The following is a 24,256-nucleotide window of genomic DNA, read 5'->3' as shown; positions in this document are numbered from 1 at the left end:
TTTTGCTTTATTCAAACACTGTCATAAATATGTCGTCAATAAGTTATATCGATAATCTGAAATAAAATCTTAACTCTTCCGCCAATCGCTTATTTGGATTCGTTGGACTCGTAGGAGTCGGGGAATCGAGCCTCTCCATCGTAGTTGACCTCAGCCACGTATCCGGAGTCTCCGTCGACGAGGTACTTGACGGTCTGGAGGCGGCCGTCGGGAAGGCGGACGTAGTAGGATCCCTGGGTGTTCTCTCCGTCGCGGGCCTCCTGGTGTCCGAAGTCGTTCTCTGAGGACTCGTCTCTGACGGCCCAGTTGAAGTCGTACTTGCCCTCACCGGATTCGAAGGATTCGAAGGATTCGAAGGATCCCTGGAGGGTCAAGAAGCGAAATATTAGTCGTATGTGAGGATCTCTCTTGAGTAGGATACTTGCGAGTATATTTCACAATTTCTATAAATTAATAAATCACTTTGAATATACTGAAGACATTGAAACTCACAGGGCGGGCGTAGGCGAGGGCGGCAAAGCCGAGTACTACGAGGAGGACCTGGAAGGAAAATATACATTTAGAAATATATTAATTTTTTCTAATAATCAATATTAAATAGCCCTTTTTTTTAAGTTCCTAAACATAAAGTAGAATCTACCTATGAATATTCCCCCGAGTATTATGGTCACCAATAAGAGAAAGATTATTCTAAAGTAAAAGATTAATCAAAAAGACATTTTGTCTCAAGATTATTTTACAAAACTTCAAGAAGAAGAAGAATAAGTAGAAAGTCAAGAAAGTTAAGTTAAGAAAGACTAATTCAATAAAGGGATATTAGATAGAATATTGTAAATTAAGAGACTGATTATCAACACAAAAGAATTTCTATCAAGATCTTTCACAAAACTTCAAGAAGAAGAAGAAGAAGAAGAAGAAGAAGAAGAAGAAGAAGAAGAAGAAGAAGAAGAAGAAGAAGAAATCAGGAGCAGAATCCGAACCTTGGCGTTCATGTTGATTGTCGGAGGATCTGAGGATCTGTGTGGCTTTTCCCTCACCTTCCTCCATTATATAGAGCGAGTCTCCTCCTCCTCGTCAGGTAGGTAGGCGTGGCCCTCACTTTCCTCAGGTCTTGTTTTTGCCTCAAGTTTCCTAAGTAGACCTAAGGGTAACTCAGGGTAAGAGGGCCATCTGCCTTCCTCATAATACCTGATCTAGAATTTTATTTTTGAGGTTTGTAAGGTGGTTTTGCACAATGATCTACTTTTCTCTCTCTCTTTCTCTCTCTCTCTCTCTCTCGCTCTCTCTCTGTCTCTCTAAATATATAATTATATATATATATATTCATATTTATTTTTATATTTATATATATAAAATAAATATATAAATATACAACGTATATGTAGATAAACACACACACATATATATATATATATATATAATATATATATATATAATTATATATATATATATATATATATATATATATATATATATATATATATATATATGTTTATATATACACACATATATGTATACTGTAAATATATGTATATATATGCATATATATATATATATATATATATATATATATATATATATATATATATGATTATTATCACTTTTGTATGTGATTCATTTATCACACATTACCACAGGTGAAAAATAAGAAACGGGGTGTAGGTCCTGACCGGTTTCGACTTTATTTCCAAGCCATTGACGAAGGACTGATACAGAGTGTGAGAAGTCACAAATATATATACTACAAGAACAGTACTGACGAACATACACAACAGCGTTAGAGGCTCCATATCTCAACTCAGGCCGGTGTCGAGGTAGAGTGGCCTTTAAAACTCATTTGGCTAAAAATCACAATAGACTCTCAGGGGACATTGCTGATAACAGACCATACCCCACCTCAGATCCACACCTGACAGGTGTCATGGAGGCGAGTTTGGAAACTCATTAACATTACTACCCTCGTACTGTGTTTACAAATATGATAATCCTATTTTCATACATCTCTACTGCCTACCTTAAAGTTTAAACAGTTTACAAATTTCTTTTGATATTAAAGGATCAAGTTTATACATCCCTTGACTGATATTCATATTATGGTTGTAACTTTCTTTTATGAAGCTAGATTCAATGATGTTCCTTTCCAGTGCATTATTAGAATATACAATCCTTTTTGCCCTTCCCAGTTGATAGCATGATTGTTCTCACTAACATGTACAAATATACCACTGTTCCCTTGTGCATATCTCACACATTTCTTATGTTGTTCAATTCTTTTTTCCAGTGCTTTCCCGGTTTGGCCAATATAAAAGTTGTCACAAGACTTACACGGAATTTTATATACACACCTTTTAATATTGTCTGGGAGTTCTTGATAAGTACATTTTCATTGTTGTATTGTTCTTAAATGCGACATTAACACCAAAATTCTTAAGAAGATGAGGGATATCTTTCATACTATTATTATAAGGCAGAACAAGCAAATTTTTTGTGTTGTAAGGTTCTTTCTGGTTTTGATACATAGTCTTTTTGCCGCTTCAAATGCACTGTTTAATACACTATCAGGATATTTCAATTTTTTGCCTGCATTCCTAATCTTATCTATTTCATCATCAATATATTCAGGGCTACATACCCGTAATGCTCTTAAAAACATAGATGAAAACACTGACTTTTTAACCTTATTGCTTTGTCCAGAATAGAATGCACATAGGAAGAAATATTAGTGGGTTTTCTATACACACTATATTTAAACCCACTACTATTTCTTCGTATGAGGACATCCAGAAACGGTAAGCACCCATCATTTTCCATTTCCATCGTGAATTTAATTGATGGTACTAATTGATTTAACTTAGCAAAAAGTTTTTTACATCTTGGTTCCTGGCCATACACAAATTATGTCGTCAACATACCTAAACCATGTTACATTACGTGGGATTATGTTGTTTAATATCTTCTTTTCAAAAAATTCCATATATAAGTTACTTAACACTGGGGATAGAGGGTTTCCCATTGCCATACCAAAATTTTGTGAGTAAAATTTACCATTGAATTCAAATTTACAATCTTTTACATAATTTAATCAGTTCAATCAAGTACTTTTAGAAAATGGGATATCCAGATGTGTGTTCTAACAATTCAGATAAAAACGCCATCAGATCATCTATTGGCACCTTTGTGAATAGTGATACAACATCAAAACTTACAAGCCTGGATTCACTATTAATCTCACACTATTTAGTTTATTTATCAGGTCCACATTATTCTTGATATTTGCATTTGAGATGGTACCTACTAATGGGTTGAGAATATCTACTAAGTACTTCGCTAGCTTGTATGATGCGGAACCAACTGAACTGATAATTGGCCTGGCAGGAAAGTTTGCTTTTGTGAGTTTTTATTGTACCATACATGTATGGTAGCGATGGAGAGGTCACACACAACTTCTTTATAAGGCTTTCGTTACCTTTAACAGGTTTTTCACTTTCTTATTGAAACCACTATTCACATTGTCTATCGGGTTCTTATTTAATTCCTTATATGTGTTATCATCACCTAAAAAGATTTTGCATTTTTTCTATATATTCACTTTTATTTAAAATTACAAGGTTTAGGTATGTTGACGACATAATTTGTGTATGGCCAGGGAACCAAGATGTAAAAACTTTTTTTGCTAAGTTAAATCAATTAGTACCATCAATTAAATTCACGATGGAAATGGAAAATGATAGGTGCTTACCGTTTCTGGATGTCCTCATACGAAGAAATAGTAGTGGGTTTAAATATAGTGTGTATAGAAAACCCACTAATATTTCTTCCTATGTGCATTTCTATTCTGGACAAAGCAATAAGGTTAAAGAGTCAGTGTTTTCATCTATGTTTTTAAGAGCATTACGGGTATGTAGCCCTGAATATATTGATGATGAAATAGATAAGATTAGGAATGCAGGCAAAAATTGAAATATCCTGATAGTGTATTAAACAGTGCATTTGAAGCGGCAAAAGACTATGTATCAAAACCAGAAAGAACCTTACAACACAAAAAAATTTGCTTGTTCTGCCTTATAATAATAGTATGAAAGATATCCTCATCTTCTTAAGAATTTTGGTGTTAATGTCGCATTTAAGAACAATACAACAATGAAAATGTACTTATCAAGAACTCCCCAGACAATATTAAAGGGTGTGTATATAAAATTCCGTGTAAGTCTTGTGACAACTTTTATATTGGCCAAACCGGGAAAGCACTGGAAAAAAGAATTGAACAACATAAGAAATGTGTGAGATATGCACAAGGGAACAGTGGTATATTTGTACATGTTAGTGAGAACAATCATGCTATCAACTGGGAAGGGGCAAAAGGATTGTATATTCTAATAATGCACTGGAAAGGAACATCATTGAATCTAGCTTCATAAAAGAAAGTTACAACCATAATATGAATATCAGTCAAGGGATGTATAAACTTGATCCTTTAATATCAAAAGAAATTTGTAAACTGTTTAAACTTTAAGGTAGGCAGTAGAGATGTATGAAAATAGGGATTATCATATTTGTAAACACAGTACGAGGGTAGTAATGTTAATGAGTTTCCAAACTCCGCCTCCATGACACCTGTCAGGTGTGGATCTGAGGTGGGTATGGTCTGTTTATCAGCAATGTCCCTGAGAGTCTATTGTGATTTTTAGCCAAATGAGTTTTAAAGGCCACTCCTACCTCGACACCGGCCTGAGTTGAGATATGGAGCCTCTAACGGTTGTGTATGTTCGTCAGTACTGTTCTTGTAGTATATATATTTGTGACTTCTCACACTCTGTATCAGTCCTTCGTCAATGGCTTGAAATAAAGTCGAAACCGGTCAGGACCTACACCCTTTTCTTATTTTTCACCTGTGGTAATGTGTGATATATATATATATATATATATATATATATATATATATATATATAGAGCCTTTACCCTCATCAGACTAGACAATGGTGTGATCACATCAAATAATGAAAATAACGTATATTAACGAAAAGTAAATCAAAAGCTAATCCCTTACCATTAACAGTTTAATATAAGCCAGTATAGGAAAACTTAAGATATAACATAACAATCATTAAAATTTCATGTCATCATTTTATCCATAATTACCTAAACGACCGGGAACGACCTCCATTCATTTCCTAAACAGCTGCTGCAGCTGACGAGACTCACTGACAGATAGGGTTCGACCTTCCCAAGAATGCAGACAGAAGAAGAAGAGGAAGAAGAAGAAGAAGAAGAAGACGAAGTCTGACAGCTAAGGAGAAGGCCTTAAGGGAACGAGGTAAGCAATCAGTCAATCATTTTGAAAAGCGGGAACTAATTGTAAAGGGGAGAAATGTCCCTGGAGGACTTGCTAGATAAAAATCTAATGCCAATAGAAAGTGGAGTTGTGGATAGAGTTGCTCGTGGAAGTATAGACTAATGTCTAGATTCTCTAGAAGATACGGCGTCAGTATCCTAGATGTGGTGACGCCAGTTTTAGCAGCCATAGTCATTCAGTCAATCAATCAGTCAGTCTAGAAGACTGAATATGGCCGGGAGAAATAAATGGGTTAGCTATACGTCAAAATTCTTTTGAGGAATTTATTTCTGGTGATAGAAATTCATTTCCCGTCATAATGTGATTGGGATTCCACAATAAGTTGTGGGTCCAGTTGCTAGGCAACCAGTTGCTTCTTAGCCACGTAAAATAAATCTCATCCTTCGGGCCAGCCCTAGGAGAGCTGTTAATCAGCTCAGTGGTCTGGTTAAACTAAATTATATATACTTTTCTTTTCCAGTACATGCATAGCAAAAGCTGATTAACAGTGAAGAAAAACAATTAAATGAAACGACCACTCAGGTTTCCACAACTGAAAGAATAGGTTCTTTAAGATCAACTAAAGAAGATCACTTCAAAGGAGAGAGAGAGAGAGAGAGAGAGAGAGAGAGAGAGAGAGAGAGAGAGAGAACTTTGCTTGCTAGAATATTGATTTATCACATTATACAGGTCTGGATTGTGCGCTATCCATAACTTCTCTTTCCGATGGAAGTGATGGATGAAATAATAAGATAATTATCTCACAGGGCAAGTAAAGTGAGGTAATGAAGTATACTTTTCATATATATATATATATATATATATATATATTTATATATATGAAAAAGAATATATTATTACTCACTATATATATATATATATATATATATATATATATATATATATATATATATATATATATATATATAATTATATATGAAATTGTAAACATCACTCCTCCTTAACTTCTCGAATTCTTTTCTTCACTTTTTTGGATAAGCTTGTCGCTAAGAAGCCTTAGATCCAAATGCAAGAATATGAATTAATTCTGATGTACAGTAGCAAGATTCGAACTCGCACCCCGTGTATCAGAACGAGGTCATGTCGTCGACCTGTATATATGTATTTAAGTTGATAGTAGATAGTCCTTAAGGCGGGCGACTTTGCTATAATATGTAGAGAGTAAATCCCAGATTATTTTTGATGTTTTCAGAAAGGGAAGCAATTAGGTCTGGACGTAGGTGGTGTCATCTTGTCCTAAAAGACAATTAGAATTTACAAAACCTATTTTCAAAGTTTCCATAGGAGGTATAATATATTTTCAGTTATTTGGTTTTGTCTGTGGAGCAATTTTATTGATGAAAATAAATAAAAATATTTAACGTAGTTATGAACATTAATATGGAAGGTTGATTTTCTCTAAAACCTCTGGAGAAATCTTTGTGTGATTTTGTGTCCATCACTAATTTTCTTCATTTTTACCTATGTAATAACGAGTTATCATTGATTACTTATCTGATTTTTATCAATAAAGGTCAAACAAATATGTAGTGAATATTCTGCTTTATTCAAACACGGTCATAAATATGTCATCAATAAGTTATATCGGTAATCTGAAATAAAATCTTGAGGCATCCGCCAAACGCTTATTTGGATTCGTTGGACTCGTAGGAGTTGGAGTCGGGAATCGAGCCTCTCCGTCGTAGTTGACCTCAGCCACGTATCCGGAGTCACCTTCGACGAAGTACTTGACGGTCTGGAGGCGGCCGTCGGGAAGGCGGACGTAGTAGGATCCCTTGGTGCTCTCTCCGTCGCGGGCCTCCTGGTGTCCGAAGTCGTTCTCTGAGGACTCGTCTCTGACGGCCCAGTTGAAGTCGTACTTGCCCTCACCGGATTCGAAGGATTCGAAGGATTCGAAGGATCCCTGGAGGGTCACGAAGCGAAATATTAGTCAAATGTAAGGATCTCTCTTGAGTAGGATTCTTGCGAGTATATTTTACAATTTCTATAAACTAATAAATCACTTTGAATATACTAAAGACATTGAAACTCACAGGACGGGCGTAGGCGAGGGCGGCAAAGCCGAGCACTACGAGAAGGACCTGGAAGGAAAATAAACATTTAGAGTATATTAATTTTTTCTAATAATCAATATTAAATAGCCCTTTTTTTAACTTCCTAAACATAAAGTAGAATCTACCTACGAATATTCCCCAAGTATTATGGTCACCAATAAGAGAAAGATTATTCTAAAGTAAAAGCTTAATCAAAAAGACATTTTGTCTCAAGATCATTTTACAAAACTTCAAGAAGAAGAAGAAGAATAAGTAGAAAGTCAAGAAAGTTAAGTTAAGAAAGACTAATTCAATAAAGGGATATTAGATAGAATATTATAAATTAAGAGACTGATTATCAACACAAAAGAGTTTCTATCAAGATCTTTCACAAAACTTCAAGAAGAAGAAGAAGAAGAAGAATAAGAAATCAGGAGCAGAATCCGAACCTTGGCGTTCATGTTGATTGTCTGAGGATCGGAGGATCTGTGTGTCTTTTCCCTCACCTTCCTCCATTATATAGAGCGAGTCTCCTCCTCCTCGTCAGGTAGGTAGGCGTGGCCCTCACTTTCCTCAGGTCTTGTTTTTGCCTCAAGTTTCCTAAGTGGACCTAAGGGTAACTCTGAGTAGAAGGGGCATCTGCCTTCCTCATAATACCTGATCTAGAATTTTATTTTTGAGGTTTGTAAGGTGGTTTTTGCAAAATGATCTACTTTTCTCTCTCTCTTTCTCTCTCTCTCTCTCTCTCTCTCTCTCTCTCTCTCTCTCTCTCTCTCTCTCTCTCTCTCTCTCTCTCTCTCTCTCTCTAAATATATAATTATATATATATATATTCATAGTTATTTTTATATTTATATATATAAAATAAATATATAAATATACAACGTATATGTAGATAAACATATATATATATATATATATATATATATATATATATATATATGTTTATATATACACACATATATGTATACTGTAAATATATGTATATATATGCATATATATATATCTATATATATATTATATATATATATATCTCTATCAATCTATCTATCTATCTATCTATCTATCTATCTATCTATCTATCTATATATATATATATATATATATATATATATATATTTATATATATATATATATATAGCCTTTACCCTCATCAGACTAGACAACAGTGTGATCACATCAAATAATGAAAATAAAGTATATTAACGAAAAGTAAATCAAAAGCTAATCCCTTATCATTAACAGTTTAATATAAGCCAGTATAGGAAAACTTAAAATATAACATAACAGTCATTAAAATTTCATATCATCATTTTATCCATAATTGCCTAAACGACCGGGAACGACCTCCATTCATTTCCTAAACTGCTGCTGCAGTTGACGAGACTCGCTGACAGATAGGGTTCGACCTTCCCAAGAATGCAGGCAGAAGAAGAAGAAGAAGAAGAAGAAGAAGAAGAAGAAGAAGAAGAAGAAGAAGAAGAAGAGGAAGAAGAAGTCTGACAGCTAAGGAGAAGGCCTTAAGGGAACGAGGTAAGCAATCAGTCAATCATTTTGAAAAGCAGGAACTAATTGTAAAGGAGAGAAATGTCCATGGAAGGCTTGCTAGATATAAATGTAATATCGATAGAAAGTGGAGTTGTGGATACAGTTGCTCGTGGAAGTATAACCTAATGTCTAGATTCTCTAGAAGATACGGCGTCAGTAACCTAGATATAGTGACGCTAGTTTTAGCAGTCATAATCAATCATTCAGTCTGTCAATCAATCAGTCTAGAAGACTGAATACAGCAGGGAGAAATAAATGCATTAGCTATACTTCAAAATCCTTTTGAGGAATTTATTTCTGGTGATAGAAATTCATTTCTCGTCATAATAAGTTGTAGGTCCCGTTGCTAGGTAACCAGTTGGTTCTTAGCCACGTAAAATAAATCTAATCCTTCGGGCCAGCCCTAGGAGAGCTGTTAATCAGTTCAGCGGTCTGGTTAAACTAAGATATACTTTTCTTTTCCAGTACATGCATAGCAAAAGCTGACGATTAGTGAAGAAAAGCAATTAAATGAAATTACCACCCAGATTTGCATAACTGAAAGAATCCGTTCTTTAAGATCAACTAAAGAGTGTCACTTCGCAGGAGAGAGAGAGAGAGAGAGAGAGAGAGAGAGAGAGAGAGAGAGAGAGAGAGAGAGAGAACTCGAGTTCATCTGTGAAGGTCTGGAAAGGTTTTCTTGCTAGAATATTGATTTATCACGTGATACAGGTCTGGATTGTGCGTTATCCATAACTCCTCTTTCTGATGGAAGTGATTGATAAAATAATAAGATAATTATCTCACAGAGCAAGTAAAGTGAGGTAATGATGTCTGCTTTTCATATATGTATATACAGTATTTATATATATATATATATATATATATATATATATATATATATATATATATATACATATATATAGAAGTAATTGTAAGAACCTCACTCCTCAACTTAACTTCTCAAATTCTTCACCCTTTTTTGGATAAGCTTGTCGCTACGAAGCCTTAGATCCAAATGCAAGACTATGAATTAATTCTGATGTCCAGTAGCAAGATTCGAACTCGCACCCCGTGTATCAGAACGAGGTCATATTGTCGACCAGTATGCATGTATTTAAGCTGATAGTATAATAGTCCTTAAGGCGGGCGACTTTGCTATAATATGTAGAAAGTAAATCCCAGATATTTTTTGATGTTTTCAGAAAGGGAAGCAATTAGGTCTGGACGTAGGTGGTGTCATCTTGTCCTGAAAGACAATTAGAATTTACAAAACCTATTTTCAAAGTTTCCATAGGAGGTATGATATATTTTCATTTATTTGTTTTTGTGTGTGGAGCAATTTTACTGATGAAACTAAATGAAAAATATTTAACATAGTTATGAACATTAATATGGAAGGTTGATTTTTTCTAAAACCTCTGAAGAAATTTTTGTGTGATTTTGTGTCCATCACTAATTTTCTTCATTATTACCTATGTAATAACCAGTTATCATTGATTACTTATCTGATTTTTATCAATAAAGGTTCAACAAATACGTAGTGAATATTCTGCTTTATTCAAACACGGTCATAAATATGTCATCAATAAGTTATATCGGTAATCTGAAATAAAATCTTGAGGCATCCGCCAAACGCTTATTTGGATTCGTTGGACTCGTAGGAGTTGGAGTCGGGGAATCGAGCCTCTCCGTCGTAGTTGACCTCAGCCACGTATCCGGGTCACCTTCGACGAAGTACTTGACGGTCTGGAGGCGGCCGTCGGGAAGGCGGACGTAGTAGGATCCCTTGGTGCTCTCTCCGTCACGGGCCTCCTGGTGTCCGAAGTCGTTCTCTGAGGACTCGTCTCTAACGGCCCAGTTGAAGTCGTACTTGCCCTCACCGGATTCGAAGGATTCGAAGGATCCCTGGAGGGTCAAGAAGCGAAATATTAGTCGAATGTGAGGATCTCTCCTGAGTAGGATTCTTGCGAGTATATTTTACAATTTCTATAAATTAATAAATCACTTTGAATATACTGAAGACATTGATACTCACAGGGCGGGCGTAGGCGAGGGCGGCAAAGCCGAGTACTACGAGAAGGACCTGGAAGGAAAATAAACATTTAGAAATATATTAATTTTTTCTAATAATCAATATTAAATAGCCCTTTTTTTAACTTCCTAAACATAAAGTAGAAACTACCTACGAATATTCCCCCAAGTATTATGGTCACCAATAAGAGAAAGATTATTCTAAAGTAAAAGATTAATCAAAAAGACATTTTGTCTCAAGATCATTTTACAAAACTTCAAGAAGAAGAAGAATAAGTAGAAAGTCAAGAAAGTTAAGTTAAGAAAGACTAATTCAATAAAGGGATATTAGACAGAATATTATAAAGTAAGAGACTGATTATCAACAAAAAGAGTTTCTATCAAGATCTTTCACAAAACTTCAAGAAGAAGAAGAAGAAGAAGAAGAAGAAGAAGAAGAAGAAGAAGAAGAAGAAGAAGAAATCAGGAGCAGAATCCGAACCTTGGCGTTCATGTTGACTGTCTGAGGATCTGAGGATCTGTGTGTCTTTTCCCTCACCTTCCTCCATTATATAGAGCGAGTCTCCTCCTCCTCGTCAGGTAGGTAGGCGTGGCCCTCACTTTCCTCAGGTCTTGTTTTTGCCTCAAGTTTCCTAAGTAGACCTAAGGGTAACTCAGGGTAAGAGGGCCATCTGCCTTCCTCATAATAGTTGATCTAGATTTTTATTTTTGAGTTTTGTAAATGCTGACATTTGGAAGTGCATACACAATGTGAAGGTGGTTTGCAAAATGATCTAGTTTTCTCTCTCTCTTTCTCTCTTTCTCTCTCTCGCTCTCTCTCTCTCTCTGTAAATATATAAATATATATATATATTCATATTTATCTTTATATTTATATATATAAAATAAATATATAAATATACAACATATATGTAGATAAACATAAATATATATATATATATATATATATATATATATATATGTATATATATATATATATATATATATATATATATATATATATATATATATATGTGTGTGTGTGTTTATATATACACACACACATATATATATACTGTATAATTATGTATATATATATCTATATATATATATATCAATATCTATCTATCTATGTATATACACTATATACACACATATATATATATATATATATATATATATATATATATATATATATATATATATATATATATATATATATATATATACATATATATAACCTTTTACCCTCATCAGACTAGACAACAGTGTGATCACATCAAATAATGAAAATAAAGTATATTAACGAAAAGTAAATGAAAAGCTAATCCCTTATCATTAACATTTTAATATAAGCCAGTATTGGAAAACTTAAAATATAACATAACAATCATTAAAATTTCATAGCATCATTTTATCCATAATTACCTAAACGACCGGGAACGACCTCCATTCATTTCCTAAACAGCTGCTGCAGTTGACGAGACTCATTGACAGATAGGGTTCGACCTTCCCAAGAATGCAGACAAAGAAGAAGAAGAAGAAGAAGAAGAAGTCTGACAGCTAAGGAGAAGGCCTCAAGGGAACGAGGTAAGCAATCAGTCAATCATTTTGAAAAGTAGGAACTAATTGTAAAGGAGAGAAATGTCCCTGGAGGACTTGCTAGATGTAAATGTAATGCCAATAGAAAGTGGAGTTGTGGATACAGTTGCTCGTGGAAGTATAACCTAATGTCTAGATTCTCTAGAAGATACGGCGTCAGTAACCTAGATATAGTGACGCTAGTTTTAGCAGTCATAATCAATCATTCAGTCTGTCAATCAATCAGTCTAGAAGACTGAATACAGCAGGAGAAATAAATGGATTAGCTATACTTCAAAATCCTTTTGAGGAATTTATTTCTGGTGATAGAAATTCATTTCTCGTCATAATAAGTTGTAGGTCCCGTTGCTAGGTAACCAGTTGGTTCTTAGCCACGTAAAATAAATCTAATCCTTCGGGCCAGCCCTAGGAGAGCTGTTAATCAGATCAGCGGTCTGGTTAAACTAAGATATACTTTTCTTTTCCAGTACATGCATAGCAAAAGCTGACGATTAGTGAAGAAAAATAATTAAATGAAATGACCACCGAGATTTGCATAACTGAAAGAATCCGTTCTTTAAGATCAACTAAAGAGTGTCACTTCGCAGGAGAGAGAGAGAGAGAGAGAGAGAGAGAGAGAGAGAGAGAGAGAGAGAGAGAGAGAGAGAGAGAGAGAGAGAGAGAGAACTCGAGTTCATCTGTGAAGGTCTGGAAAGGTTTTCTTGCTAGAATATTGATTTATCACGTGATACAAGTCTGGATTGTGCGTTATCCATAACTCCTCTTTCTGATGGAAGTGATTGAAAAATAATAAGATAATTATCTCACAGAGCAAGTAAAGTGAGGTAATGATGTCTGCTTTTCATATATATATATACAGTATTTATATATATATATTATATGAAAAGAATATATTATTATCTAACCATATATATATATATATATATATATATATATATATATATATATATATATATATATATATATATATATATATATATATATATATATATATATATATAGTGAGGTTCTTACAATGAAATTGTAAGAACCTCACTCCTCGCTTAACTTCTCAAATTCTTCACACTTTTTTTGGATAAGCTTGTCGCTACGAAGCCTTAGATCCAAATGCAAGATTATGAATTAATTCTGATGTACAGTAGCAAGATTCGAACTCGCACCCCGTGTATCAGAACGAGGTCATGTTGTCGACCTGTATATGTATTTAAGTTGATAGTAGATAGTCCTTAAGGCGGGCGACTTTGCTATAATATGTAGAAAGTAAATCCCAGATATTTTTTGATGTTTTCAGAAAGGGAAGCAATTAGGTCTGGACGTAGGTAGGTAGAATTTACAAAACCTGTTTTCAAAGTTTCCATAGGAGGTATAATATATTTTCACTCATTTGTTTTGGTCTGTGGAGCAATGTTATTGATGAAAATAAATGAAAAATATTTAACGTAGTTATGAACATTAATATGGAAGGTTGATTTTTTCTAAAACCTCTGAAGAAATTTTTGTGTGATTTTGTGTCCATCACTAATTTTCTTTATTATTACCTATGTAATAACGAGTTATCTTTGATTACTTATCTGATTTTTATCAATAAAGGTTAAACAAATACGTAGTGAATATTCTGCTTTATTCAAACACGGTCATAAATATGTCATCAATAAGTTATATCGGTAATCTGAAATAAAATCTAGAGGCATCCGCCAATCGCTTATTTGGATTCGTTGGACTCGTAGGAGTTGGAGTCGGGGAATCGAGCCTCTCCGTCGTAGTTGACCTCAGCCACGTATCCGGAGTCACCTTCGACGAAGTACTTGACGGTCTGGAGGCGGCCGTCGGGAAGGCGGACGTAGTAGGATCCTTGGTGCTCTCTCCGTCGCGGGCCTCCTGGTGTCCGAAGTCGTTCTCTGAGGACTCGTCTCTGACGGCCCAGTTGAAGTCGTACTTGCCCTCACCGGATTCGAAGGATTCGAAGGATTCAGAAGGATCCCCTGGAGGGTCACGAAGCGAAATATTAGTCAAATGTAAGGATCTCTCTTGAGTAGGATTGTTGCGAGTATATTTTACAATTTCTCTAAACTAATAAATTACTTTGAAAATACTGAAGACATTGATACTCACAGGGCGGGCGTAGGCGAGGGCGGCAAAGCCGAGCACTACGAGAAGGACCTGGAAGGAAAATAAACATTTAGAGTATATTAATTTTTTCTAATAATCAATATTAAATAGCCCTTTTTTTAACTTCCTAAATATAAAGTAGAAACTACCTACGAATATTCCCCCAAGTATTATGGTCACCAATAAGAGAAAGATTATTCTAAAGTAAAAGATTAATCAAAAAGACATTTTGTCTCAAGATCATTTTTACAAAACTTCAAGAAGAAGAAGAAGAATAAGTAGAAAGTCAAGAAAGTTAAGTTAAGAAAGACTAATTCAATAAAGGGATATTAGATAGAATATTATAAATTAAGAGACTGATTATCAACACAAAAGAGTTTCTATCAAGATCTTTCACAAAACTTCAAGAAGAAGAAGAATAAGAAATCAGGAGCAGAATCCGAACCTTGGCGTTCATGTTGACTGTCGGAGGATCTGAGGATCTGTGTGTCTTTTCCCTCACCTTCCTCCATTATATAGAGCGAGTCTCCTCCTCCTCGTCAGGTAGGTAGGCGTGGCCCTCACTTTCCTCAGGTCTTGTTTTTGCCTCAAGTTTCCTAAGCAGACCTAAGGGTAACTCAGGGTAAGAGGGCCATCTGCCTTCCTCATAATAGCTGATCTAGAATTATATTTTTGAGTTTTGTAAGGTGGTTTGCAAAATGATCTAGTTCTCTCTCTCTCTCTCTCTCTCTCTCTCTCTCTCTCTCTCTCTCTCTCTCTCTCTCTCTCTCTAAATATATAATTGTATATATATTTATATATATTCATATTTATTTTTATATTTATATATAAAATGAATATATAAATATACAACGTATATGTAGATAAACATAATATATATATATATATATATATATATATATATATATATATATATATATATATATATATCTATCTGTCTATCTATCTCTCTCTCTCTCTCTCTCTCTCTCTCTCTCTCTCTCTCTCTCTCTCTATATATATATATATATATATATATATATATATATATATATATATATATATATATATATATATATATATATAGCCTTACCCTCATCAGACTAGACAACAGTGTGATCACATCAAATAATGAAAATAAAGTATATTAACGAAAAGTAAATCAAAAGCTAATCCCTTATCATTAACAGTTTAATATAAGCCAGTATAGGAAAACTTAAAATATAACATAACAGTCATTAAAATTTCCTATCATCATTTTATCCATAATTACCTAAACGACCGGGAACGACCTCCATTCATTTCCTAAACAGCTGCTGCAGTTGACGAGACGTGCTGACAGATAGGGTTCGACCTTCCCAAGAATGCAGACAGAAGAAGAAGAGGAAGAAGAAGAAGAAGAAGAAGAAGAAGAAGTCTGACAGCTAAGGAGAAGGCCTTAAGGGAACGAGGTAAGCAATCAGTCAATCATTTTGAAAAGCGGGAACTAATTGTAAAGGAGAGAAATGTCCCTGGAGGACTTGCTAGATATAAATGTAATGCCAATAGAAAGTGGAGTTGTGGATAAAGTTGCTCGTGGAAGTATAACCTAATGTCTAGATTCTCTAGAAGATACGGCGTCAGTAACCTAGATATAGTGACGCCAGCTTTAGCAGCCATAATCAATCATTCAGTCAATCAATCAATCAGTCTAGAAGACTGAATACAGCAGGGAGAAATAAATGGATTAGCTATACTTCAAAATCCTTTTGAGGAATTTATTTCTGGTGATAGAAATTCATTTCTCGTCATAATAAGTTGTAGGTCCCGTTGCTAGGTAACCATTTGGTTCTTAGCCACGTAAAATAAATCTAATCCTTCGGGCCAGCCCTAGGAGAGCTGTTAATCAGCTCAGTGGTCTGGTTAAACTAAGATATACTTTTCTTTTCCAGTATATGCATAGCAAAAGCTGACGATTATTGAAGAAAAACAATTAAATTAAATGACCACCCAGATTTGCATAACTGAAAGAATCCGTTCTTTAAGATCAACTAAAGAGTGTCACTTCGCAGCAGAGAGAGAAAAGAGAGAGAGAGAGAGAGAGAGAGAGAGAGAGAGAGAGAGAGAACTCGAGTTCATCTGTGAAGGTCTGGAAAGGTTTTCTTGCTAGAATATTGATTTATCACGTGATACAGGTCTGGATTGTGCGTTCTCCATAACTCCTCTTTCTGATGGAAGTGATTGATAAAATAATAAGATAATTATCTCACAGAGCAAGTAAAGTGAGGTAATGATGTCTGCTTTTCATATATATATATATATATATATATATATATATATATATATATATATATATATACAGTATTTATATATATATATATATATATATATATATATATATATATATATATATATATATATATATATATATATATATATATTATATGAAAAGAATATATTATTACTAACCATATATATACATATATATATATATATATATATATATATATATATATATATATATATATATATATATATATATATATATATATGAAATTGTAAGAACCTCACTGTTCAGTTAACTTCTCAATTCTTCACACTTTTTTGGATAAGCTTGTCGCTACGAAGCCTTAGATCCAAATGCAAGATTATGAATTAATTCTGATGTACAGTAGCAAGATTCGAACTCGCACCCCGTGTATCAGAATGAGGTCATGTTGTCGACCTGTATATGTATTTAAGTTGATAGTAGATAGTCCTTAAGGCGGGCGACTTTGCTATAATATGTAGAAAGTAAATCCCAGATATTTTTTGATGTTTACAGAAAGGGAAGCAATTAGGTCTGGACGTAGGTGGTTTCATCTTGTCCTGAAAGACAATTAGAATTTACAAAACCTATTTTCAAAGTTTCCATAGGAGGTATAATATATTTTCATTTATTTGTTTTTGTCTGTGGAGCAATTTTATTGATGAAAATAAATTAAAAATATTTAACGTTGTTATGCACATTGATATGGAAGGTTGTTTTTTCTAAAACCTCTGGAGAAATTTTTGTGTGATTTTGTGTCCATCACTAATTTTCTTCATTATTACCTATGTAATAACCAGTTATCATTGATTACTTATCAGATTTTTATCAATAAAGGTTAAACAAATACGTAGTGAATATTCTGCTTTATTCAAACACGGTCATAAATATGTCATCAATAAGTTATATCGGTAATCTGAAATAAAATCTTGAGGCATCCGCCAAACGCTTATTTGGATTCGTTGGACTCGTAGGAGTTGGAGTCGGGGAATCGAGCCTCTCCGTCGTAGTTGACCTCAGCCACGTATCCGGAGTCACCTTCGACGAAGTACTTGACGGTCTGGAGGCGGCCGTCGGGAAGGCGGACGTAGTAGGATCCCTTGGTGCTCTCTCCGTCGCGGGCCTCCTGGTGTCCGAAGTCGTTCTCTGAGGACTCGTCTCTGACGGCCCAGTTGAAGTCGTACTTGCCCTCACCGGATTCGAAGGATTCGAAGGATTCGAAGGATCCCTGGAGGGTCACGAAGCGTAATATTATTGAAATGTAAGGATCTCTCCTGAGTAGGATTCTTGCAATTATATTTTACAATTTCTCGAAACTAATAAATCACTTTGAAAATACTGAAGACATTGATACTCACAGGGCGGGCGTAGGCGAGGGCGGCAAAGCCGAGTACTACGAGAAGGACCTGGAAGGAAAATAAACATTTAGAAATATTTACATTTTTTTCTAATACTCAACTTTTTTTTTTAACTTCTTAAACAGAAAGTAGAATATACCTATTAATATTCCCCTCAGCATTATGGTCACCGATAAGAGAAAGATTATTCTAAAGTAAAAGACTAATCAAAAAGACATTTTGTCTCAAGATCATTTTACAACACTTCAAGAAGAAGAAGAATAAGTAGAAAGTCAAGAAAGCTAACTTAAGAAACATTAATTTAATAGAGGAAATTAGATAGAATATAATAAAGTAAGAGATTGATTATCAACACAAAAGAGTTTCCATAAAGTTCCTTTACAAAACTCCAAGAAGAAGAAGAAGAAGAAGAAGAAGAAGAAGAAGAAGAAGAAGAAGAGTCAGAAGTATCAGAAGAAATCTGCAGCAGAATCCGAACCTTGGCGTTCATGTTGATTGTCGGAGGATCTGAGGATCTGTGTGTCTTCTCCCTCACCTTCCTCCATTATATAGAGCGAGTCTCCTCCTCCTCCTCGTCAGGTAGGTAGGCGTGGCCCTCACCTTCCTCAGGTCTCGTTTTTGCCATAAGTTTCCTAAGGAGTCTTTAGGTGTTAGATTCTGCAATTCGCTGGTTTGAAGCTAGAATAGATTTTAATCTAGTTTGTCGACCCATTTCTGTTTTGGTGGTTGACAAAGAGGTGCTCTCTCTCTCTCTCTCTCTCTGTTGACTGTGCCTTGAGATGTTGATGTATGTTATTATGTATACCACACATGCCTATGAATATATACACATACATATATATTTTTGTATGCATATATATATGTATATACAGTATATATATATATATATATATATATATATATATATATATATATATATATATATATATATATATATATATATAAGAAATCGAGCACTTAAGAAGGCACTGTGGTGATTACAATTACATACGTATCTGGTAAAAGAGAGCCCAGCAAATTCTCTCTCTCTCTCTCTCTCTCTCTCTCTCTCTCTCTCTCTCTCTCTCTCTCTCTCTAAATATATATCACATTCTCCTACTAATACTCACTTCAATGATAAAATCCTTTCCCCTCTCGACTGGGTTCACAGAAACTTTGATCGACACTTCCTCGTTTTACTGTTCCGTCAAACTTTCGAATAAAAACTGAACTTCCGTAATTATTTTTTAAGACTTTTTAGTTTTCTGAGAAGACAACTATTGTGCCGGCTTTGTCTGTCCGTCAGCACTTTTCTCTGTCCGCGCTTTTTCTGTTAGCACTTTCTCTGTTCGCAATTTTCCTGTCAGCACTTTTTCGGTCCACACTTTTTCTGTGCTCACTTTTTCTGAGCGCATTTTTTTCTGTGCGCACTTTTTCTGTCTACACTTTTTTTTTTCTGTTCTCACTTTTTCTGTCCGCACTTTTTCTGTCCACACTTTTTTCTGCCCGCACTTTTTCTGTCCGCACTTTTTCTGTGCGCATTTTTTCAGTGCGCACTTTTTCTATGCGCACTTTTTCCGTCCGCACTTTTTCTGTCAGCACGCTTTTCTGTCCGGACTTTTTCTGTCTGCACTTTTTCTGTCCGCATTTTTTTCTGTCCGCATTTTTTCTGTCCGCACTTTTTCTGTCCGCACTTTTTTCTGTCCGCACTTTTTCTGTCCGCATTTTTTTCTGTCCGCACTTTTTCTGTCCGCACTTTTTCTGTCCGCACTTTTTCTGTCCGCATTTTTTTCTGTCCGCACTTTTTCTGTCCGCATTTTTTTCTGTCCGCACTTTTTCTGTCCGCACTCAGATCATTAAAACTACTGAGGCTAAATGGCTGCAAATAGGTATGTTGATCATCCACACTCCAATCATCAAACCTACCAAATTACAGCCCTCTATCCTCAGAAATGTTTATTTTATTAAAGGTTAAAGTTAGCCATAATCTTGCAGCTGACAACGCAACAACATAGGCCACCACGTTCTGCTGAGAATTTCACGGGCCGCGACTCATACAGCATTACACCGAGACCACCTAATGATAGATCTATTTTCGGTGGCCTTGATTATACGACGTACAGAAAACTCGATTGCGCCGAAGAAACTTCGGCGCATTTTTAACTAGTTTCCCCATGATTCGCTTCACTTCATACCCGCTAACTCTTACGGTCGGGTTGTGAAAGATAGCTACTGCAATGTTTTAATGGCCTGGTTTTTTTGCCATTGCATGGTATAATCTCTGCTTAGTTCATCTTCTGGTAACGAAGATGTGGAAGAGTGTCTTAGATAATGGGGCTTTGCGAGATGACTGAACATATTTTTTTTTTATATGTTCCTTCGTGGTAAGGGTTAGGAGGTACCATCAGTTTGCTTGGGAATTTTGTGAAAATTTAGTATATATATATATATATATGTATATAAATGTATATATATGTATATAAATGTATATATATTTATATATATATATGTATGTATATATATATATATATATATATATATATATATATATATATATATATATATATATATATATATATATATATATATATATAATGCCTTTTAATGAAAATGGTATGGGGATTTATGGAACACAGAAGTACGAACAAGGCGACAATTGGGAATAAGGCACAGAGTCTGCCATTTTTTTCTATTGAAAATATTTCAGTTCCTCTTTGTATTTCTCCGTATTACAGAGAATAAATTGTTGTTTTCCTAAAGTACAATTAAAAATTGCTAAATAAATTACCAAATTACAAAATAATAAATATTCCCTGTCCGAAATACCCAGCTCTTTGTAATCATGTTGAACAAAACGAGTTACGAGAACACCAGACCAATTTGGATATCTCTCATATTCTCGCATTTTGAAACCCTCTCAATAATTTGGTCAAATTGCAAAACTTTCTTCCATCAATGAAAAAAAAAATTAAGGGTATGAGATGCCCAGACAAGCTCCTTGCAAAACAGGTGAACATGCAACCTGGTGCTGCCAATGACCTTCATTCTGCCTCAGGTGACCTTACGGCCGCGAAAAATCTAGATTGAAGGTCGTCCAAGGCGAATGAGGTTTGACTTTACCGCAGTCTTGCAAAATGGAGTCACCGAGAGAAATCTGAATGAATTTTAGAGTAATATCATCAGAAGTAGCCGTAATAATATGCAATAAATGTGCATTGCTCTCGAACCTCTCAGTTCCAGAGGTTTTAGTTTTTCTGCAAAAGAAAACTATTGTGCCGGCTTTGTCTGTCCGTCCGCACTTTTTCTGTCCGCCCTCGGATCTTAAAAACTACTGAGGCTAGAGGGCTGCAAATTGGTATGTTGATCATCCACCCTCCAGTCATCAAACATACCAAATTGCATCCCTCTAGCCTTAGTAATTTTTATTTCATTTCAAGTTAAAGTTAGCCATAATCGTTCATCTGGCAACGAAATAGGGTGTGCCACCACCGGGCCGTGGTTAAAGTTTCATGGGCCGCGATTCATACAGTATTATACCGAAACCACCGAAAGATAGATCTATTTTCGGCGGCCTTGATTATACGATGTGGCGGCTGTACAGAAAACTCGATTGCGCCGAAGAAACTTCGGCGCATTTGTTGCTTGTTTTCATTCCTTACACTTTGGGCTGTGGAACAGTTGTGCAATGCTTTAATACCCTAAAACGACTCAATTTGTACTTTACTAATTTATTTGAATCTTTATCTTTTTATTTATTTATTTATCTTAATTTTTCTTTTCGTTTAACTGCTCTCTTCATTCTGTATTTCCTGTTACATGCTGTCACTTCTTTCAAATGGATACCATAATATTCTTTGGAATCTTGAATTTCAAGTCAATGGCCTCTGGAGGCTTGTTCCATATGAGTAAGGGTTTATCTTTTGTATAATAATAATAATAATAATAATAATAACTCAGTAACTTCTTTCAAATGAAAATCATATTCTTTGAAAGCTTGAATTTCAAGTCAAGAGCCCCTGGAGGCTTGTTCCATGTGAGTAGGGTTTATCCTGTGAATAATAATAATAATAATAATAATAATAATAATGACTCTATTATAACAAAAGAGAGAAAAATGTTATCACAATCTTTTCGATGTACCTCGAGGTCATTTTTGCATCAAGGGATTTTTGGTCCTCTCTCTCTCTCTCTCTCTCTCTCTCTCTCTCTCTCTCTCTCTGCGCTGTATCCCCTAACAGGAGAGGGCGCCAGGGAGATTTTCGTCTTTATGTAATATTGTGTTTCATTTCTAAGCATTTTGATTAATGAGATAACTTAGAAAGATTGTAATATAGCCCCCGTCCTCTGCATGCATGGTTATAATATGAATCATAATTATTATAATATAATAATAACAATTATATGACCAACTTACTCTGATTGTAAATAATCTTAGATTTTAATCGGCTGTCTAGAAAATGAATCCAAATGATGAAAGACTGATTCAAAGAGACAGAGAGATAAAACTCCTTCACTCTTATCAAAAGCGAAGAGACACAAACTCCAGTAAGTGAGGCCATTCACCTTTAGCCTTTTCACAGCAGAAACTAGGCCCCAAATCCTCCGCTAATAACGAATGAATATGAAGTCCTTTGGCAACTGGAGCCTCGTACTCTCCTCAGTGAAGAAATCTCTCGTAAAAACGAGGCGCCCTGGAAATATGACCAGCCACGCCTACCTCAGGAAGCTAGTAAGTATATAATGTCAAGAGACGAAGGCTGCAAGCACAAGAGATCAGTAGATACTCCCACCAACAGCATCATGAATTCAAAGGTACGCATTCGGCGCTTCTAGAGATCTGGAAGCTGTTAGGGTCTTTCGAGGGCAAGACTAGTGAGCTAGGACTGTCCGTCTTCAGATCTTGAAGCTGTTAGGATCTTTAAAATACAAGAATATCGATCTAGGATCATTTAAATATCAGGATATTGAGCTAGGATAAATCAGATACGAGAATATTGAGCTACGGATCTTTTAAATACAAGAATATTGAGCCAGGATCATTTAAATGGAAGGATATTGAGCTAGGATCCATAAAATATAAGAATATTGAGAAAGGATCTTTTCAATACAAGAATACTGAGTTGAAACCTTTTAAATGCAAGAATATTCAGGTAGGATCTTTTCAGTACAAGAATATTGAGCTAGAATCTTTTCAATACAAGAATACTGAGCTAGAATCTTTAAAACACAAGAATATTGAGCTAGGTTCTTTTCAATACAAGAATATTGAGCTGGGATCTTTAAAATACAAGAATACTGAGTTAAGATCTTTTAAATACAAGGAAATTGAAAGCGGGTTCTCCACATCCCATGTCAAGGATATATACAACAGGAAACATATTTTCAAAGTGATAAAATGTATTTAATTTCTTCTTCTTCTTCTTCTTTTTTAAAGGTCTGCCTCGTGGTCTTGGCTTTAGCCGCCATCGCCTATGCTGCCCCCGTAAGTATTAATAACTTCCTTATTATCTAATTCATGAAGTTATTTTACGCATAATGCATAATTCTATAGTGAAATGAAAATTGACTTATTTATAAGACAGTTTATTTATAAGAGAGTTTAGGATCTCTTTACTGAAGTCCTCATTTTCTGACACCTCCAGGGATCCTTCGAATCCTTCGAATCCTTCGAATCCGGTGAGGGCAAGTACGACTTCAACTGGGCGGTCAGAGACGAGTCCTCCGAGAACGACTTCGGACACCAGGAGGCCCGCGACGGAGAGAGCACCAAGGGATCCTACTACGTCCGCCTTCCCGACGGCCGCCTCCAGACCGTCAAGTACTTCGTCGAAGGTGACTCCGGATACGTGGCTGAGGTCAACTACGACGGAGAGGCTCGATTCCCTGACTCCAACTCCTACGAGTCCAACGAATCCAAATAAGTGAACGACCGCTGAATTGTGTTGGATATTCTAAGTCAGATATTTTCCGCTAAATTATTGGTGCAGTATTTATGATTTCATGCTAATAAATTGAA

The 24,256-nt window shown here is 35.1% G+C and overlaps 4 protein-coding genes and 1 pseudogene across 4 annotated transcripts; 1 reads left to right on the top strand and 4 right to left on the bottom strand.

The window, feature by feature from the left end:
- LOC136831812 (pro-resilin-like) lies at positions 1 to 1,008 on the bottom strand. The gene is made up of 3 exons (XM_067092435.1): positions 981 to 1,008; positions 493 to 540; positions 1 to 362 (listed from the first exon to the last, which is right to left on the bottom strand). Exons 1-3 carry the CDS (start codon positions 990 to 992, stop codon positions 90 to 92), a joined length of 333 nt encoding a protein of 110 aa, XP_066948536.1. The 5' UTR covers positions 993 to 1,008; the 3' UTR covers positions 1 to 89.
- Positions 1,009 to 6,911: 5,903 nt separating this feature from the next.
- On the bottom strand, positions 6,912 to 7,864 carry LOC136831810 (pro-resilin-like). The gene is made up of 3 exons (XM_067092432.1): positions 7,836 to 7,864; positions 7,387 to 7,434; positions 6,912 to 7,256 (listed from the first exon to the last, which is right to left on the bottom strand). The coding sequence occupies exons 1-3, from the start codon at positions 7,845 to 7,847 to the stop codon at positions 6,933 to 6,935; spliced, it is 384 nt and encodes a 127-aa protein (XP_066948533.1). The 5' UTR covers positions 7,848 to 7,864; the 3' UTR covers positions 6,912 to 6,932.
- Positions 7,865 to 14,165: 6,301 nt separating this feature from the next.
- LOC136831162 (pro-resilin-like) lies at positions 14,166 to 15,149 on the bottom strand (annotated as a pseudogene).
- Positions 15,150 to 17,768: 2,619 nt separating this feature from the next.
- On the bottom strand, positions 17,769 to 18,804 carry LOC136831633 (pro-resilin-like). The gene is made up of 3 exons (XM_067092265.1): positions 18,740 to 18,804; positions 18,262 to 18,309; positions 17,769 to 18,131 (listed from the first exon to the last, which is right to left on the bottom strand). The coding sequence occupies exons 1-3, from the start codon at positions 18,749 to 18,751 to the stop codon at positions 17,853 to 17,855; spliced, it is 339 nt and encodes a 112-aa protein (XP_066948366.1). The 5' UTR covers positions 18,752 to 18,804; the 3' UTR covers positions 17,769 to 17,852.
- Positions 18,805 to 23,667: 4,863 nt separating this feature from the next.
- On the top strand, positions 23,668 to 24,256 carry LOC136831809 (platelet glycoprotein Ib alpha chain-like). Its single transcript, XM_067092431.1, has 2 exons — positions 23,668 to 23,722; positions 23,883 to 24,256. Exons 1-2 carry the CDS (start codon positions 23,712 to 23,714, stop codon positions 24,163 to 24,165), a joined length of 294 nt encoding a protein of 97 aa, XP_066948532.1. The 5' UTR covers positions 23,668 to 23,711; the 3' UTR covers positions 24,166 to 24,256.

This window comes from Macrobrachium rosenbergii, chromosome 48, assembly GCF_040412425.1.
Source record: "Macrobrachium rosenbergii isolate ZJJX-2024 chromosome 48, ASM4041242v1, whole genome shotgun sequence".
Lineage (NCBI taxonomy): Eukaryota > Metazoa > Arthropoda > Malacostraca > Decapoda > Palaemonidae > Macrobrachium > Macrobrachium rosenbergii.
This window is presented reverse-complemented; position numbering and strand designations above follow the sequence as displayed.

Excerpts from the sequence above, each read along its gene's own strand:
- LOC136831633 (XM_067092265.1), bottom strand. Across the intron at positions 18,132-18,261 it reads CCCTCGCCTACGCCCGCCCT|GGATCCTTCGAATCCTTCGA; the intron begins GTGAGTATCAAT and ends GTGACCCTCCAG.
- LOC136831812 (XM_067092435.1), bottom strand. Across the intron at positions 363-492 it reads CCCTCGCCTACGCCCGCCCT|GGATCCTTCGAATCCTTCGA; the intron begins GTGAGTTTCAAT and ends TTGACCCTCCAG.
- LOC136831810 (XM_067092432.1), bottom strand. Across the intron at positions 7,257-7,386 it reads CCCTCGCCTACGCCCGTCCT|GGATCCTTCGAATCCTTCGA; the intron begins GTGAGTTTCAAT and ends GTGACCCTCCAG.